At 45.5% G+C, this 18949-nt stretch overlaps 1 protein-coding gene and 1 pseudogene across 1 annotated transcript in view; both read left to right on the forward strand.

Annotated features, from left to right (window-relative positions):
- Positions 1-4777: 4777 nt before the first annotated feature.
- Positions 4778-5254, forward strand: LOC133258098 (small ribosomal subunit protein uS12-like; annotated as a pseudogene).
- A 4840-nt stretch (positions 5255-10094) lies between these two features.
- The window catches only part of LOC133258040 (ATP-binding cassette sub-family C member 4-like), a 158901-nt gene continuing 150046 nt past the window's right edge, over positions 10095-18949 (forward strand). The window contains 2 exon segments of the mRNA XM_061434375.1: positions 10095-10101; positions 11014-11317. Coding sequence (XP_061290359.1) covers positions 10095-10101; positions 11014-11317 — 311 coding nt within the window.

An 18949-nucleotide genomic window follows, 5' to 3' on the forward strand; every position in this document is an offset into this window, starting at 1 on the left:
CGTTTGTTAACCATGCTTGGTTAGCGTCCTGTTGTCTCCATCCTGAGACACTTCATCTGTAAACAAGGGGCCTGTTCTTTTCATTGTGCACTGCTTCTATATGATGTAGCCTAGAGGTTAAAGCGTCTGCCTCCAATGCAGGAGACCTGGGTTCGATCCCTGGGTCAGGAAGATCCCCTGGAGAAGGAAATGGCAGCCCACTTCAGTATTCTTGCCTGGAGAATCCCATGGGCGGTAGGCTACAGTCCACGGGGTCACAAAGAGTCGGACATAACTGAACGATTTCACTTTCACTTTCACCCTGATTGTGAGTGTTCACACGTGGTCTGTTTTCTCATTAAATCAAGTGAGAGTAAGACTTGGAATTATGCCCTATCCGCTTTTTAATTACATCTTCCAGCACAGTGCGCATCATGTAGGGGGTGCTCAGTAAATGGTTGTTGAATGAATAAATGTTGACTGAGAACAAACCTTCCTTTTCAAATTTATAATTTTGAAATTCTAAGAGGTAGCCTGGGATAACAGACAGCCCTGGTTTTAGAATCAGTCACACTGACCTACCTGTCAGGTCTTTCTCTGCTCTCACCAGCAGTGTGGGTGCCCAAAGAATGTACTGTCCAGAGTGGGACACTTGAGAGTGATGGGAAACCGATAACCAGCCAAGATTCCAGGGAAATAAACTGGCACCATCCTTAATAAAATGGGCTCTGGACACCCTACAGCCATGTAGACTTAGTTTCATGCTTGGGAGAGTATCTTAACCTCTGCCTCTCAGCTACTTTGTCTGGAAAATAAATATAATTCCTGCTCTTGAACCATTGCTTTGGTTGGGATGATGGATGGACCAGGAGCATCCAATGACACAGGGTGGAATCACTGACCTTGGTGATTCTTAATCACCACGAGAAAAGAGCAAAATGGGTGTGGATGAAGGAGGTTTGTGGACTGTAGAAGGTGTATTTGAGGAGGTCCTCTTCTGATGGGCTAAACAAGACTGTCCCTCTTGTTAAAATGACACCAGCACATGGGGAGGAGCACAAGCTCTGGAGTCAGCCTTCCAAGGACAAATCCGGGCTCCTCTGGACACTAACTGGGTTTAGATACGATGTCAGCTTCCTGCTAATCATGGGCTTTTAAGATTGGGAAGTCCACTGTGCTTCAGCGTCTTTGTCTGAAAGTTGAAGTGGGGATAGTATGATTCTCAGAGGGCTGATGCAAAGATTAACTATGACAGTGACACGCCCAATGTGCTCTGTGCACTAGTGCCACTCCGTTAACTGTTTGTAACCAGGTTAGAAGTACGCACAGGAAATTTAAGAAAGCTAGAAACTCAGAGCCATCAGCTATTGCTGTGACATCCACACTTAGGATGGTGGGATCCTGAACATCCCAGAGACCAGTGTGACTGTTGCACTTGCAGGGGGAGGGGCACAGGGCTGAGTTGCACACTAGCTGTGCACAGTGTTTCAGTGATTAGGTCGCAATGGACTGAAAATGTGAAATTAGATAAAACTGATGCTTAATCCCAGACAGGTGAGAAACACTGCTTTTGAACAATGCTGGATATGTGATTAGCTGTCGATCAGTACTACCCTCTCCAGCTCTACCCTTGTTATTAATTGTTATCATCTTACTTATGCTTAAAATGAGACCATATGGGCTTTCAAAAGGCCATATTGTACATTATCAATATTTTTAATAGCATTAAAAAGTTGGAAATAATTAAATTTCTCTTTACGTTTAGAGGTGCCCCCCCACCAAAGCTAATACTGTGCATGTATTTATACTGATGCTATTCTTGAATTTCCTTTCTTTGAATCAGCAACATTGTCCTAAAGTTGAAGAAGGTACCTGGAAACACAACAGGCTACTTTAAAACTCTTCAGAGTTTTTTAAACACAAGATTTTATGTGTGAGCTCTTAATTTTCCTTTAAAAACAGAAAGAATAGGGATTAACTGAGCTTTTGTTTTTTAAACCTAATGTTCTAAGGAATTTTTTTTTTCTGAAAACTAAAATAGCAATGTGTGTTGAAAGCTGGGATAAACATATATTTATTTGAATTTAGACCTAAAAAATAACATTACAAGAAGGAATAACATGCCCAGCACAATGAAACCTCCATCTGTACTCCAGACCCATCTGACTTGCTTTACGAGTCAAACTGGGATTGTGTGTTTGTGTGTATGTGTGTGACTGTGTGTTTTAAGAACCAAGGTTAAGACACACGAAGAATGTTTTACACAAAGTTTACATTGAATAGTTCTGACTAAATTCACTCTTTCACTCAACAACCATGCTCACAAGTATTCATCCCAATCGGTGGAAGCTTGGGGTATTCCAAAACAGTGTTTGATCCAAAATCTAATCATATTTAATTCTGGAGAACATTATGTGAAAAACATTTTTAAAATTACATTTTGCAGACTATCTAGACAAAGAATGAATCTCTTAGATGTAGTTTAAATCACATTAGAAATGTCATGAGTAATGATAAACAGAGGACTGAGGGTCTTTAAACCCTACATTTCACAACAATAAAAGTTTTTTTAAAATCTGAATTTATATTGATTCCAATAAGACAGAAAATAGGAGGAAGGGAAAGCTCTTTTTTTTGCAGTAGAATGCCAACTCACAAATCTAAACAGATTTACATAAAAGTACCATATGGCAGCTATCATTGTCATAAATAATTCAGGCAAATTTCATCATTGGCTGAATAGACAGTGAATGTTTGGGGGTTGGGGAAGACATGGCATTTTCAAGGACTCAAAATATTTTCTCAGATTAATTCTTTAGGGAAGAATTATATTTTTAAGTAGAAATATCTGGCAAACACCAGGCTAATCAAGTAACCAAAATAAACATTACTATAATGAACCTAATGACACCCTTAGCTTTTTTTTTGTTCGTATAAAAATTTATTTATGTATAGTTGACTTACAATGTGTTGATTTCTGCTGTACAGCAGTGATTCAGTTACACAGATACATACATTCTTTTTCATATAAATTAAATCAGGGTGACAATGTACAGCTTTGTCATACTCCTTTCCTAATTTTGACCCAGGCAGTTGTTCCATATCCGGCTCTAACTGTTGCTTCTTGACCTGCATACAGGTTCCTCAGGAGACAGATAAGGTGGTTTGGGATTCCCATCTCTTTAAGTTTTCCAGTTTGTTGTGACCCACAGAAAGGCTTTAGCATAGTCAATGAAGCAGAAGTAGATGTTTTCCTGAGTAGAGACCATAAGGCCCCCAAAAGCCTGGAAAAACACTTCTTGGTCCTTTACAGGAAAACTCTGCCCACCATGCTCCAGATCCCTGCTATTCTAAGCCAGGCCTGTGGACCAGCGTCCTTGGCCTGCCCTGGGAGGCTGTTAGAACACGGAATCTTGTCTCTAACCCAGACCCACTGACTCAGAATCTCCGGATCCCAGGTGACTCCTGCTCCCAGTACAGTCAGAGAAGTGCTGGTTTAGAAGCCCTGCTCCATCATTCTGTGGCTGCACCCTCCCCAGGGGCAGGCAGAGAGGACCAGGGGGTGTGGCCACCTGGAGCCCCAACCCCTCCAGGCCATACTCTGAGCACCTGGACCCCCAAATCCCTGCTCCCAGAGCCAGTGCCCGCCTCCCTCCCGGGGCCCATGTCCCAGCCCCCGACAGGAGGTAAAGATTCAGCTCTTTAAGGGGCAGAAGAGGGTGGTCTGAGCTTGGTCTTGAAGGCTGAGGGTGCTCTTTCTTGAGCAGCAGATTGTTCAGGGCACAAAGAGGGTCAGAGCCAGAGGTGGGAAGAACAGAGGGAGGGCTGGGGGCTGGGGCAGCCCCTCCCTCTGCTGTCCTGCCTTCTGGCTTGGAGCTCAGTGTCCAAAACCCCAGTCTGCCAGGTTTTAATAGTTAGGAAGGTGTACTTGACAACTTTGATTGACTGATTTATAACTTTTATCTGTTTAAACGTATAGTATGGGCTTCATCTGTACTCTTGACCTGGGGCCACGGATGTGAGTGACAGGTCTGTTAAATGCTTCTCAAAGTTTGTTTAGAGGACCCCCTGCATCAAAACCCACTGGGTTGTTGGTTAAAAATTCAAATTCCCAGGCCCCACTATGTGACCTCCTGGATCAGATCTTTGGGAGTAGAGCCCAGGAACCTGCATTCTGACCCCTCCTCTGGTGACTCTGATCCACAGCAGAGCTACAGGAGCACTTATAATGAAGGAGGGGGGGGTGGGCATGGAGGGGAGCTGCCACAAGTGGTGGGAAGTGTCAGGGAGAGAGAGGGAGTCCCAGGTCAGAGGTAAGTGCTGACCACGAGCTCACTCCCTTCCTTCTTCTCTCCTGATTCTCCTCACAACCTGGCCTGACCCCACCCCTGGGAGCTGGCTGCAGGGAGAAGCTACCAGAATGGGACAAGGGTGTCCTCCTGCCGACCATGGGGCTCTCGGGGGCTGCCCTGCAGAAGGAAGGACCCGAGTCAGGGGCAGTAGGAGCAAAGGGACTGTGAATGCCATGAGGGACCTCATGGGCCCACCCAGGGAGTCAGGCTGAAGCCGCTGAGCAGGTCTTTGGGCAGGGAGAACTCCTGGTCCCGCGGGACACACATGGAGTGGGGACAGAGTGTGGTCCCAGCTGCCTGGGCTCACAGGCTGCATCTGTCAGTTAGGAGTCCTATGACATTGATCAAGGTCTTAAAGTGCTGTGAAATGGGGCTTCTAATACCCTCAGAGCTTGTGTTAAAATTAAACATGATAGTCTTTTGTTCAGGCCCGTGACACTGGCAGAATGAGCAAGTGTCACGGTTTTCATACTGCCAGGAATTTCTGTAGCCACCGACAAGCCCAGAAGTGGCATGGTAAGTAGTACAAGAAAGCCCATTTGGGCACAGCCCTGAAGGCCAACCCTTTCGGAGGCGTTTCTCATGCCAAGAGAATTGTGCTCGAAAAAGTAGGAGTTGAAGCCAAACAACCAAATTCTGCCATCAGGAAATGTGTCAGGGTTCAGCTCATCAAGAATGGCAAAAAATCACAGCCTTTGTATCCAGTGATGGTTACTTGAATTCTATTGAGGAAAATGATGACATTCTGGTTGCTGGATTTGGTTGCAAAGGTCATGCCGTTGGTGACATTCCTGGAGTCCGCTTTAAGGTTGTCAAATTAGCCAGTGTCTCTCTTTTGGCCTTATACAAAGGCAAGAAGGAAAGACCAAGATCATAAATTTGGATGAAGAAAGCATGATAGTAATAACTTTTTATATACCAAAAAATAATTAAATGTGATAGTTAAGTAAAAACACATCCTGGCACACTGAGCAGAATAAGTGGTGGCTGCTGTTTATTGGGATGCTCATCACCTTACACCTTTGCACTTCTTGATGCTCGATATCATAGGCACTTGTTACTGGCTGTGCTCAGTCACATCTGACTCTTTGCAACCCTATGACTGTAGCCTGCCAGTCTCCTCTGTTCATGGGATTCTCTAGGCAAGAATACTGGAGTGGGATGCCATTTCCTCCTCCAGGGTGTCTTCCCAACCCAGACAAGGAACTTGCCTCTCCTGTGTCTCCTGCAGTGGCAGGCCGATTCTTTAACACTGAGGCTGGGAAGCACCTGTCACTGGCTGATAAAACCAATTTCCTCAACCCCTCCAGGGGTGCTTGTGGTAAGGTATCTGCCTGCAACTGTAGGAAACCCAAGAGATGCAGGTTTCATTCCTGGGTCAGGAAAATCCCCTGGAAGAGGAAATGGCAACCCACTCCAGTATTCCTGTCTGGGAAATCCCATCCTCTGCCATGGGGTCCCAAAGAGTCATCATGACTGAATACACACACCACTCAGACCCCAGGCACAGGAAGACTGCAGTCACAGCCCTGTTATAGACTTATGCTTGGCCAGTGGCCTGGAGCTCCTTGAGCTTCCCTATGCAGGAGAGACTCCTGAAGTTACTGCTGAGCTGCTCATCCTGTATGGCTCCTAAGATTTCCCTCCCAGCAAGCCACACCTTGGGACTCAGGCTCAGGTTTGTGGTGAACTAAGGCTGTGGTGGTTTGGTCGCTAAGTCACGTCCGACTCTTGTGAATCCATGGACTGTAGTCTGCTAGGCTCCTTTGTGCATATGGGATTCTCCAGACAAGAATACTGGAATAGGTTGCCATTTCCTTCTCTAGGGGATCTTCCCGAACCAGGGATTGAACCTTGCAGCTTCTGTACTGGCAGGGAGATTCTTCACCACCAGAGCCACCAGGGAAGGCCAACTAGGCTGGGCTCCTATAAAACTTCCAAGGACAACTGTGTTATACTAAACATCACCACCAGGGGGCAGAAGAATCCATGTATCCAGGTGAGCAGCTTGGAAAGGCCATGGAATGAGGGGCCAGTAAGACCTCTCAGCGGGCAACAGGTATCACAGACCCTCACCTCACCCACCTCATACACCCTAGACACAGAATCATCTGATTTGTTTACTCTGTTCCTCGTCCAGATAGAGTCCTTATAGCTAAACATGGCAAAGGCTTGTGGTTTGTAAAATCACGAGGGGAGCTCTGTAAATCCCAGTGCTGAAGCCTCATCTCAGTTACATCGGAATCTTGGGAGAGAGAAAGCAGGAGGCAACGCTTTTTAAAACCCCACAGGTAATTCCACCCTGCAGCCAAGAGAGGACCTCTGTTGGAAGCAAAAGATCTCATTTCTTCCCAAATGGCAGTAACTTTCATTGCTAGAAAATGTTACTCAGTCTTGTCTGACTCTTTGGAACTCCATGGGCTATTAGTTCAGTTTAGTTCAGTTTAGTTCATTTCAGTCACCCAGTCGTGTCTGACTCTTTGTGACCCCATGAATTGCGGCACGCCAGGCCTCCCTTCCATCCACCAGAATTCCATGGAATTCTCCACGTAAGAATACTGGAGTGGGTTGCCTATTCCCTTATCCAGGGGATCTTCCCAATCCAGGGATTAAACCCGGGTTTCCTCCATCGCAGGCACATTCTTTACCATCTGAGTCACCAGGAAAAACAGAGATGGTTTGATTTCTTCCTACTTTGCTACTGACCCTTCCCAGTCAGACCCAAAGTGGGGCTTGGAGTCCTTTAACCAGGTTGTGTGTGTGCTTAGTCACTCAGTCATGTCTGGCTCTTTGCCCTGCAGGCTCCTCTGTCAGTGGGATTTCCCAGGCATTTTTGGAATGGGTTGCCATTTTCAGTTCCAAGGGATCTTCCTGACCCAGGGATCAACGCGAGTCTCCTGCACTGGCAGGCAGGTTCTTTACTGCTGAGCCACCTGGGAAGCCCCTCTGCCAGGTGTGGCTTGTCCCAATAGAATGTGCTCTAGAGGACACACTCTCCTAAAAGCACTCCTGGGACTGCTGTGTGTGATTCCTGTCAGCTAGGGGATGGAGGGGTTCTCACAGGACTGGCTCAGCTGTGCTGCTCGTGGCTCCAGGTCGTAATGCTAGGTCAGCATTTCTGCACACGGCCCCCTTGCCGCCATTTGGAATCATAGATCTGGGCTCAGTCTCTGCATTCGGCCCTGGGGCCACCATCTTGAATCATAATGCTGGGCTCAGCATCTCTCCACATGGCCCCCTTGCTGCCATCTTGAATCACAGTGCCAGGCACAGAGACACACAGGGCCCTCAGACCTGAAGTGTCAGCGCAGCTGTTTCACACCAGGGAGTCTTGTCTGAAGGGCCAGGTGTGAGGCTTCTGCACGAGGTGCCCTGTGAGCAAGTGAAACAAGACTCAGCACAAAGGGAGAGAAAAAAAGTGACACTTTATTTCATTATCCAGATTCTACTTTTACTCCCGGGGAATTGTTGATAGGCTTTGTTGATGACTGTTCCATCACAGCCCAGCCTCCCTGAATATTAAGGTCCCCACCTTACCTTTAATGACTGTTTCCTTTGTTACCTGTGGAGATAATGTTGGTGAAGAGAAAGAGGCCAATTTCTCCCTATTCCTGAATGTTCAATAGGAAAGGTATTGATATAATCAGTTTTGTTTGTTTTGTTTTCTTTAATGCATAAGGTAACTCCCTCTTGGCTGGGGCTTGATATTGCTCCTGAAATAAGTGGGAGTCCCTGGTGCCCTTCATCTGAGGAAGACAACCTGGTATTGCTTAAATGGGAAAGGGAAGGACATAGGCATCAGGATACACAGAGAACCCTGTGTAACCCCATACACAGGTATGGTCTTCAAGATGACAGGCTAAGATGGCCTTGTCACTATGGAAACAATGTATCCATGCTTTTGAGACAGGAAGGAAGAGGGGCGCATATATTGAGAAAAATAGGATCCCACAGAAACTGGCTTGATCCAGCTAATCAAGATGGTGTTGAGCGTGGTCTGGTCTCTGATCCTGCATTATAACACTAAAAGTCACTCCCCTCTCACCATGGCTGGTGCTGTGATAGTTCAAAGGCTGACCATAGAAGGCCAAAAAGTGATACTGAAGGGGTGGGGGGCGTCTGGCTGCTCGGTGCTCAAAAGCCAATAAAGAGACCAGGTTGGTGGAAAAGAACTTTATTTTAGATGCCAGTATGTATGAGTGGGGAGAGGGTGGGCACCTGTCCAAAGGCTGACTGTCCCCACTGTTGACAATTAGTGGACAATAACTTTTATAGGCAGAGGGAGAGGGCTATGAGTATAAAGAGCAGAGTCAGCGCTACAGTCGTCTTGAAATTAGTCATGTTCGTCTGACCAGTGTCACCTTGATTGTTTTAAGTACAGCTAATCTTCAGTTTCTGTGATTGTGGTTTTCAGTCTGTCAGGATTGCTGGGTGAAATATCAATCACCTCAGATATGCAGATGACACCACCCTTATGGCAGAAAGTGAAGAACTAAAGAGCCTCTTGATGAAAGTGAATGAGGAGAGTGAAAAAGTTGACTTAAAGCTCAACATTCAGAAAACTAAGATCATGGCATCCAGTCCCATCACTTCATGGCAAATAGATGGGGAAACAGTGGAAACAGTGACAGATTTTATTTTCTTGGGCTCCAAAGTCACTGCAGATGGTGACTGTAGCCATTAAATTAAAAGACCCTTCCTCCTTGGAAGAAAAGTTATGACCAACCTAGACAGCTTATTATAAAGGAGAGACATTAATTTGCCAACAAAGGTCCATCTAGTCAAAGCTATGATTTTTCTAGTAGTTATGTATTGATGTGAGAGCTGGATTATACAGAAAGCTGAGTGCTGAAGAATTTAAGTTTTGAACTGTGGTGTTGGAGACGACTCTTCAGAGTCCCTTGGACAGCAAGTAGATTCAACCAGTCCATCCTAAAGGAAATTAGTCCTGAGTATTCATTGGAAGGACTGATGTTGAAGCTGAAACTCCAATACTTTGGCCAGCTGATGCAAAGAACTGACTCATTCGAAAAGACCCTGATGCTGGGAAAGATTGAAGGTGGGAGGAGAAGGGAATGACAGAGGATTAGATGGTTGGATGGCATCACCAACTCAATGGACATGAGTTTGAATAAACTCCGGGAGTAGGTGATGGACAGGAAGGCCTGGTGTGTTAGAGCCCAGGGGGTCACAAAGAGTCGGACACAACTGAGCAACTGAACTGAACCAGTTCTCAGACTATAAGACACAACTATGTCCCACAATTAAGTCAATTCTGACACTGTCTGCCTGGAGTTTTTGTTAGACCTTGTATAGGTCTAACAGTCCCACAATACTACCCCTTCTTCTCAACTTCAGAAGCCAGTGGTGAGTCTAGGTGGTTACCTGTTTTTCTTTCAGACTGATCATAAATCAGGATTCCCATAACCTCCTCCTTGGGTTTGTAATTTTCTAGAGTGGCTTACAGCTCAGGAAAACAGTTTACTCAACTAAATCACTAGTTTATTATAAAATGATTCAACTGCAGAACAGCCAGATGGAAGAGATGCAGAGAGCAAGGTAGGGGGGTGGAGCAGGGGCTTCCAGGCCTCTCCAGGTGAGTCGCTCTTCCTGCACCTGCACAGGTGCACTAGCCGGGAAGCTCTGTGAACCCCATCCTATTGGTTTTTTATTGAGGCTTCATAGAAGCATACTTTAGGCAAGACTGGTTAATGCATTGGCCATTGGTAATTCAACTGTTTCCAGTCCTTCTTCTCCCTAGACATGGAGGGTGTGGCTGAAAATGCCAACCCTTTAATCAGGTGTTTGGTTTTTCTGATAGATTAATTTACTAAAACTCAGGTGTAGTTGAAAGGGGCCTGTTATAATTATCAAAAGATACTTCTTCACGCTTACCTTAAAGCACCTAAGGGTGTTAGGAGTTCTGTGCCAGCAACATCATCAAGACTAAATACATATTCTAATTATAAGTCACAACATCACAGTCTTCAAGGTTCATCCACGCTGCGACATGTGTCAGAATTTCCTTCCTTTTTAAGGCTGAGTGATATGACATTGTATGTTTATAGCACACTTTGTTTTTTCATTCCAGAAATATTTCTTTGAATGCATTTATATTCTTCATATATATTCATATGAGGTTCATGTATGGGAAAAATGTCTGAAGTTACTCATTTCCCTCTTGAACTGATACCTGCTTATTGGCTGATTCAAAGTTTATTTATTTGAGGGATAAACAAAGTAAATGTTGACTTTTTGCTTATGTACTTTTCTCTGTGCATCAGTTTACTGCTGAGTAACTGTCCTTCATGTCAGGAGAAGGATGTGCTGTGGTCTTTCCTTTTCCTTCATCTTATCAAAACAGGATTCCTCAGGGCCAGCCTAGCAGTAGAACAGACACTGGGGAGCCTGGGGCTGTCATCTCAGTAGCCTGGCAGCTTTGTGCCCGTCATCTGTGCTCACCTCCACTGACCAGTACTGGCCACTAGTTCAGGGTATCTCGCAGCGGGGTGGGGTCTCTCCCAGGAAGGCCGCCCAGGTCCTGCTGCATTCCAGTTGGAGACCTTCCCACAGTGCCGTTGTTTGGTCCTGATGAGGGCAGCGTGCCCGGAGGGCGGGCTGCTATCTCCTTCTGCCAGCTTTCTCTGGTCTTCACCACAGCTGAGGGGTGTTTCTGCTGCAGCCTGCCCCTCCCTCTCCATCTTCTGGGTGGGGACCCGAGCTCAGAGCGCGCCATCTGGTATACTTGGCGGCCCAGTGCGGGAACGAGGGCGCCTGGGGTCCTGCGCCCCGCACCTTGCGGTTCCCCCACCGCCTCCATCAGCGGCGCCTGCGGCCTCGCCTCTCACCTGCTTGTGGCCCCCGGTTGCCCCCACCCCACGCCTCCGGCCCCCGCGGGTCCAAGCTGGCAAGATGCGGCAGGTGTCCCCGGAGGAGAAGCCCAACCCATTGCAGGACGCGAATTTCTGCTCCCGGCTGTTCTCCTGGTGAGAGCCCGCCTGGGCTGAGACACCGCGCCGCCTCAGGGCCAGTGCCTGACGCTGCTGCGCCTTGCAGGGGCTGAGGGTCGAGGGTCAGGGCGAGGGAGAGCTTTCCGATGGCTGCTTGTAGCGAGTGGGGTCTCCCCACGCCGGCCGCGGGGGTCCCTGTCTGTGCCCTCTGGGTGAGGAGGCGGGAAGGGGTAGCAGGAATGGGAAGAGGGACCTGGTAGGGGGGCGCAGGGTCTCCCTGCCTTGCAGCTCGCTGCCCAGTCAGCGTCCTTAGTCCCTGGAAGCAGGAGGGGTAGCAGGAGCAGGAGGCAGGGAGGCTGAGAACGCAGGCTGCCCAGGGGGGTCACCGCCAGCGGGAGAAGGACAGGACCCGGTCGCACGCCATCCTTAGCCGGCTTCCTCAGTACAGCTCTGGATTCATAGTTCTGAACTAATTCTTACTTTCCCCACTAAGCAAACAGCCCTGAACAGCTTCCTTTATCTAATTAGTGCTCTGCTCCTGTTGCCATCTTCCAATAATGTCCCCTCCTTTCCCCACATTCATAAGGTGACAGCTGAGTCCAACCGCACTGGGTTCCCTTGTCCCTGTGTCTGTGACCATGTCTCCCTGCCTCCCTCTTTCTTTCCGTGTGCATCTCTCACTGTACATCCTGGTATCTAGTTGTGACACATTTCATGTGTGTAAGAACACTTGTTTTTTATTTAATGAACAGGGACATGCTTATTAAACCCATTTTGCTTTTACCTGGGATACATTGAGAAGACTGGAGGATGTATTTGACCAGCCCCTTACCTAACTGTGAATGCCTTGAGAGTCACCCTGGGAATGGGGTCCCTGAAGCCTATGGGGTCTTATCTGCATCTCTAGCCTTTCCAGAAGCAGTGCATGGTCTTGATGCAGGTAGTCCTGCCCAGGAGTCCTCTGGTCCTGAAACCACTGAAGGGTCCCTGGGCTGGGAAGAAACTCACAGATGAGAAGGGACTCAGAGAGATGAAGCTCTTAACTGAAGTTTTCCATCTGGTAGCTGCTGCTGCTACTGCTGCTAAATTACTTCAGTCATGTCTGACTCTATGCGACCCCATAGACTGCAGCCCACCAGGCTCCCCAATTCCTGGGATTCTCCAGGCAAGAACTCTGGAGTGGGTTCCCATTTCTTTCTCCAATGCATCAAAGTGAAAAGTGAAACTGAAGTTGCTCAGTTGTGTCCGACTCTTAGCGACCCCATGGACTGCAGCCTACCAGGCTCCTCCATCCATGGGGTTTTCCAAGAGTACTGGAGTGGGGTGCCATTGCCTTCTCCACAATCTAGTAGCTGGGACCACTAAGTAGGTGGAACCTTTGGGTTTAATCACACTTGAGTGATTATTATATCTTTCGTTCCTGGACCCTAAACCTTCATCTTTCCCGCACATTCTGGTATTTCCTTTGTTGTTATGTGGGAGGGACTTGGGGATCCCTAGGAAACAGAAACTCCTGTGCATGTTTTGATGGTGGTGTATTCAGTGTGTGTGGTTACATCTCTTGGCCGTTTGGTAGCCCTTAAGGAAAGAGGGTCAAGAAGGAAAAATATGGGTGTGGGATTCCCTGTTGACTCAGTGGTAAAGAATTCACCTGCCATAAAAGGAGCCCAGGAGACATGGGTTTGATCTCTGGGTGGGGAAGATCCCTGGAGGAGGAAATGGCAATCCACTTTAGTATTCTTGCCTGAGAAATCCCATGGACAGAGGAGCCTGGCAAGCTATAGTCCATGGGGTTGCAAAAGAGTTGGATATGACTGAGTGACTAAATAACAACAACTGTAAATGATACCAAAGTAGAGACACCTCTCCTTAACTTCAGGCAGGGCAAGGAACTCTCCAGGGATGTTCTATTTGTGGATTTTCAAAAGGTGTGTATGTGGAAATGTGAAGATGAGGACTTCTCATTGATTTGGGTAGACCCCCCATTTCCAATTTTCCTGCTGAAATGGAAGGAGCTATTACCTCTTATTTTATATGTGAAGTCACTTAAGCAGAGAGTTTGAGTAATTTTTTTAAACTTAATTTTATATTGGAGTATAGCCAGTTTACAATGTTGTGAGTCTCATGTGGACAGGAAACGGACTCCGTCATAGTCGTTCAGTTGTGTCCGACTCTTCAGGACCCCATGGACTGCAGCCTACCAGGCTCTTCCATCAATGAGATTTTCCAGGCAAGAGTACTAGAGTGGGGTGGCATCACCTTCTCCGATACATGTATCCATTCTCTCCCAAATTCTAAGAGTTTGAGTAACTTGCCTGCATCACACAACTTAATAGTGAAAGTTGGACCCCAAATCAGGAGCCTGGCTCCCGAGTTTGTGTTGCCCTGTATATAATTGCTATTCTGAGCCACTTCTCTTTGGATACTTGTTCTTAAATGCAGGGAGAAAGCAAATGCAAACACACATTTGATCTTGTAGGCAGGAGTTTCTCAAGGGAAGTTCTTAAAGTTCTTGCTGTTGGAGATGATGCTCATGAAACATCTCTATAATCAAGCTTTAGGGCAGCTGTTCTCAGAGTATGGCTCTCAGACCTGCTGCATCCTTGTCACCTGGGAGCTTGTTAGAAATGCAAATCTCCCTATCAAGTCCTTTTAGACCAATTCTGTAAATTTAGAAATAATGGGGGTGGGGTTAAGCAAGCTCCAGGTGATTCTGATGGAAGGTGGAGGCTGGCTTCTGCTTTAAGCCTCTCCTCCCACTGGCATTGTTCCTTCAGTGCTAACTTTTAAAAGGGGTCCAGACTTTGTGAAGTTAGTTGGTGACCACAATTGCCATCCTGTTTGTGAAGTCTCAGGTACCCTTGTGATTTCCTCGTGTCCCCCACTCGCTGTCCTGGGAAAGTTGAAATGAGCCCAGGCAGGAAGTGCTGCCCAGAGACAAGGCCCAACTTGTAGAGAAAAACTGAATTTTCATCTTCTCATTGGTTGTTTGCTTTTCTTCTCACATTTCATCTGCTTTCTCAACTTGTAAATGATGCCATTAACTAGCTTACTGACTTATACAAATGACCACACTGAGGTTTTAGTGTTTTCACAGCACAGGTAGGACTGAGAGTCTAAGAGAAAGAATACATTTTGACTATTGGTAATTGTGAATTTTAGAAAAGAATATATATATTTTCTATTTCTATAAAAACTTAAAACTATAGAAGAAGGGCCTCCCAGATAGGTGGCACAGAGGTAAAGAATCTACCTGCCAGTGCAGGAGACACAAGAGACGCAGGTTTGATTCCTGGGTTAGAAAGATCCCCCTGTGTAAGAAATGGCAACCCACACTATTATTGTTGCATAGAGAATCCCATTGCAGAGAAGCCTGGTGGGCTACAGTCCATAGTGTCGCAAAGAGTTGGACATGACTGAGCACATACAAGAAGAAAGGAATAAGGATTTGTTTTTATTAACCAGGTCTACCTGCTGATATTTTGGTTATTTCTCAGTCTTTCCCCTAGAAACCTTTGCATATCTACACATACACAGATTTTTTTTAAATTAAAATTATAGCTCATGTTTTTTTAGTCTTGATTTTTATTGGGGTAAGTTGCTTAACCATGTGTTAGTTATGCACCACAATGAGACACCAGGTCACACATGGGGAAAAAAAGGAAGAAACAATAGTGTTGGCAAGGATGTGAAGAAACTGGAACCCTGCACACTGATGGCAGGCTTATAAAATGTGTATCACGAAGGACAAATATTTTATGATTTGATTTATGTGAAGTCCTCAGAGCAGTCAAATTCAAAGAGAAACAAAGTGACCTCATGGTTGCCAAGGGCTAGCGGTAAGGGAAGTAGAAAATTAGTGTTTGATGGCACACCAGTACAGGATGAAGAGAGTTCTGAAACTGGTTGTACAGTAATGTGAAGATAGTTACCAATAATGAACCGTGTGCTTGAAAAATTGCCAAGACGGTAAATTTTATGTTGTGTGCATTTTCCACAGTTTTAAAAAACTTAATGTGAAACAAAAATGGCACCTGATGTGCCTCATTTGGAAGTGTTCCTGTGTTATAGAGTCTAGACTTTGCCACTTCCTGGTTATATGACCGTGAACCAGCCACATAACCTCTCAGTACTGGCCTCAGGAAAGTGGGGAGAAGACCCGGAGAGAACACCTCCCTGGGATGCTGAGAGGATTGGTGATGCTCTGAACAGGACAAAGTCCCCCCAGACAAAGAGCAGTCATCACTACCACAGAGTGCATATCCCATGTGGTCCCCAGTAGAAAGCCTCTGATAACTTTGATAGATGAGGTTACAACAACAGCAGCCCCCAACAGGAAGAAGAGAGACTCCTGTCCTTTCCTGGTAAGGATGCAGGCAATGAAAAGCCATGGACTCTGTAGGAGCCCTCCCAACCTCCTCTTCCCCTCTGTAAAAGTGCTCTCCAGCCCTGGCACTTTGGGGACTTACACTTGGCTCTGCACAAATGCAGACCTCAAACTGCTATTCTCTGCTGATGCTGAATAAGCCCATCTTTGCTGAAGAAATATCTGACAGTCTATTTGTTTCAGGTCAACAGAGGGTAGGGAATCAACACAATGGGGGACCCATGAAAGACTCTGGGTGGAAAATTATCCACTTGATACCTCTGAAAGGATACTAGTCTCAGGCTGATCAGGTGCAGAACTACAAAGACCAAAAAAATCAAGAGTAAACTACAGAAAATAAATTTAAATTTGTTCGGCAGTTTGTTTTGTTGTAAGGACATACCAGTAAATTTGACCATACCTTTGGGGTGTTCTATTTCTTGCTTGAGGCTCTGGTTATTGTATAAAATTACCAAAACTCATCAAGCTAAACATTCACTGGGAACAGGTCAAGGTCAGAGAAAGAGCCCTGGAGAGCTCACTCAGCCTCCATCTACAGCATGTGGATTTCTGACTGTTAATGAACAATAACAGGTGGTATTCTGAAAATGGTGCAAAGAATCATAGTTTGAAATTAAACATTTCTGTCCATTCACAATTGATAGTTACTGAGGACCTAGCAGGACCAACCTCCCTAAATCATCTCAGCACTCGGCCAGTTCACATCCCCCCTCATGTCATCAGCTTCTCTGAAAAGTGTCTCCAGGGAGTCTGTCTTGATACCAGACAGTTTTCACATCCACACTCCCTTTGCAAGGGGACAGTTCACTGAGATGTGGCCAGTGTCAGGGGAGCAAGGATTTAACAGCTTCCTGATGGGCCAAGTGCATCTAGTCCAAGACCCTGCCCCATCCTCATCACTGGGGATAGGTCCTGCACTCACCCCCAACCTGCTGGCCTCTGGGACGAGGGTAGACAGAAATACAGAGCTCACCCCAGAGGCTGCAGTGAGGACAGAGTCTCAAGGGACTAGACAATCCAGTCCCCAGCTGGACACGCTTCATTAACTGTGCTTCTTATTTCCAATAGTGAGGAATAAGAAAAATTCAGTAAACCATAATTGGAGAATGGACTGTTTTAGGAAAAAATGGGGCCTATCCTATATCAAAAACTAAAAAAAAAAAAAAAAAAATTCTAGCTGCCTTTACTGTTAGAAATAAAATAAGAAAAAAGCTATAATAAAACAGAGATTTAGATGATGTTAGGATATACTACAGAAGACATACTACAAAAGCAGCAGGAGAAATGAAAAAGAAAAGCTTGATTTTATTTAATGATATACATAATTTTAAACATCTAAAGAACAAATGAAAATCTGAAAAAGTATTGAATGCACTATTACAAGTTATTTCAAAAATATACTCTATATAAAATATATTAATAGACATTTGAAGAAAGACAAATGATCAAGAGACATAAAAAGTGTTCCATCTTTATGAATCAAATGGCAACCCACTCTTGTATTCTTTCTTGGAAAATCCCAAGGACAGAGGAGTCCGACAGGCTACAGTCCATGGGTTTGCAAAGAGTCGGACAGGACTGAATGACTAAGCATGTATAAGTCAAAAAATTCAAATTAAAACCCTGAATTATTTTTAAATTTAGGCCCAGAAAAACTGTAATTCAGGTACTCAAAGGTTGCAATGAAATAAGCTCACAAACAGCTGTTAAGAGGGCAGATTGGTCTGAACCTAATGGAAAAGAATTCAGCCCTTCACTAATTATTCTACTTATGGGAATTTGGAAAAAGGAAAGATGCACTGAAATATATGGTCATAATATGCATCACATCCTAATTATACATTTCAATTAAATACCACATTTTGACAGAACCAGACTCTCAGACTTTAGAGAATGAACTTATGGTTGCCAGGGAGAGTGAAGGGGGAAAGGGATAGTTAGGGAGTTTGGTAAGGACGTGCACACACTGCTGTATTTAGGATGGATAACCAACAAGGACCTACTGTATAGCACAGGGAACTGCTCAATGTTATGTGGCAGCCTGAATAGGAGAGGGGTTTGAGGGAGAATGATACATGTGTATGTATGGCTCAGTCCCTTTGCTGTCCTCCTGAAACTATCATGTTGGCCATTGGATATACTCCTATACAAAATAAAAAGTTTAATTAAAAAATAAATGTCATGTTTTGCACATTAGATAATTCTCTAAATAAATGTTAAACTTTCCCATAGAAAGTTAGGAAGGAATCTGGATCCAAAGATATTTTGATGTTGAGTATGTTTTCCTCTTCAAGCAGAATTTTAAAGAGGGTCTTTTGTGGGCTTCCCTTGTGGCTCAGATAAAGGTAAAATAATCTGCCTGTAATGCAGGAGAATGTAGGTCAGAAAGATCCCCTGGAGAAGGGAATGGCTACCCACTCCAGTATTCTTTCCTAGAGAATTCTGTGGACAGACCATGGGGTCCCAAAGAGTCAGATGCAACTGAGTGACTAATGCTTTCACTTTGGGGGCAGGGTGTCATCATCTGGGTAAGTCCCAGTGCTAATTCCCTGAGCATTTTCTATAGTGGACAAGTGTGGAATAAATCACCCAACATGTTTCAAACATGCTTAGTGGTAAAGCTCCTAGATGTACACTGTTGTTTTGGAAGGAAACTGAGACCTAGAGATGTTAAAGGTCGTGGAGCTGCTGAACTGGAGTGGAGACGTGGAGCAGAGGACAGCTGAGGCCCTGGATGCTCAGCACCACTGCTGAGACTAGAGTCCAGTCTTCTGACCCCTGGACTGGGGTTCTTTAGGGGTGCCAAGTTACCCAGATTAGCAAAATCTGAAGTTCAGTCTATCTTATCGCTCCTTTAATGAGTCATGGATATTCATACATTCAACAAATAGTTCTTGAGCATCTGTACCTATGTTGTCCTGGGAATAAGAGGAGAGAAGAAATGTAATCTCTGTTGTTGCTATTATTCAGTCGTTCAGCCGTGTCTGACTCAGCGACCCTATGGACCAGCACACCGGGCTTCCTTGTCCTTTACTCTCTCCCATAGTTTGCTCAAGTTCATGTCCATTGAGTCGGTGGTGTCATCTAACCATCTCATCTTCTGCTCTCCTCTTCTCCTTTTGCCTTCAATCTTTCCCAGCATCTGGGTCTTTTCCAATCAGTCAGCTGTTTGCATCAGGTTGGCCAAAGTATTGGAACTTCAGATCAGGCCTTCCAATGAATGTTCAGGGTTGATTTCCTTTAGGAATGACTGGTTTGATCTCTATCCATGGGTTATTATG

The sequence above is a fragment of the Bos javanicus genome, chromosome 12 (genome assembly GCF_032452875.1).
Source record: "Bos javanicus breed banteng chromosome 12, ARS-OSU_banteng_1.0, whole genome shotgun sequence".
NCBI classification, from domain to species: domain Eukaryota; kingdom Metazoa; phylum Chordata; class Mammalia; order Artiodactyla; family Bovidae; genus Bos; species Bos javanicus.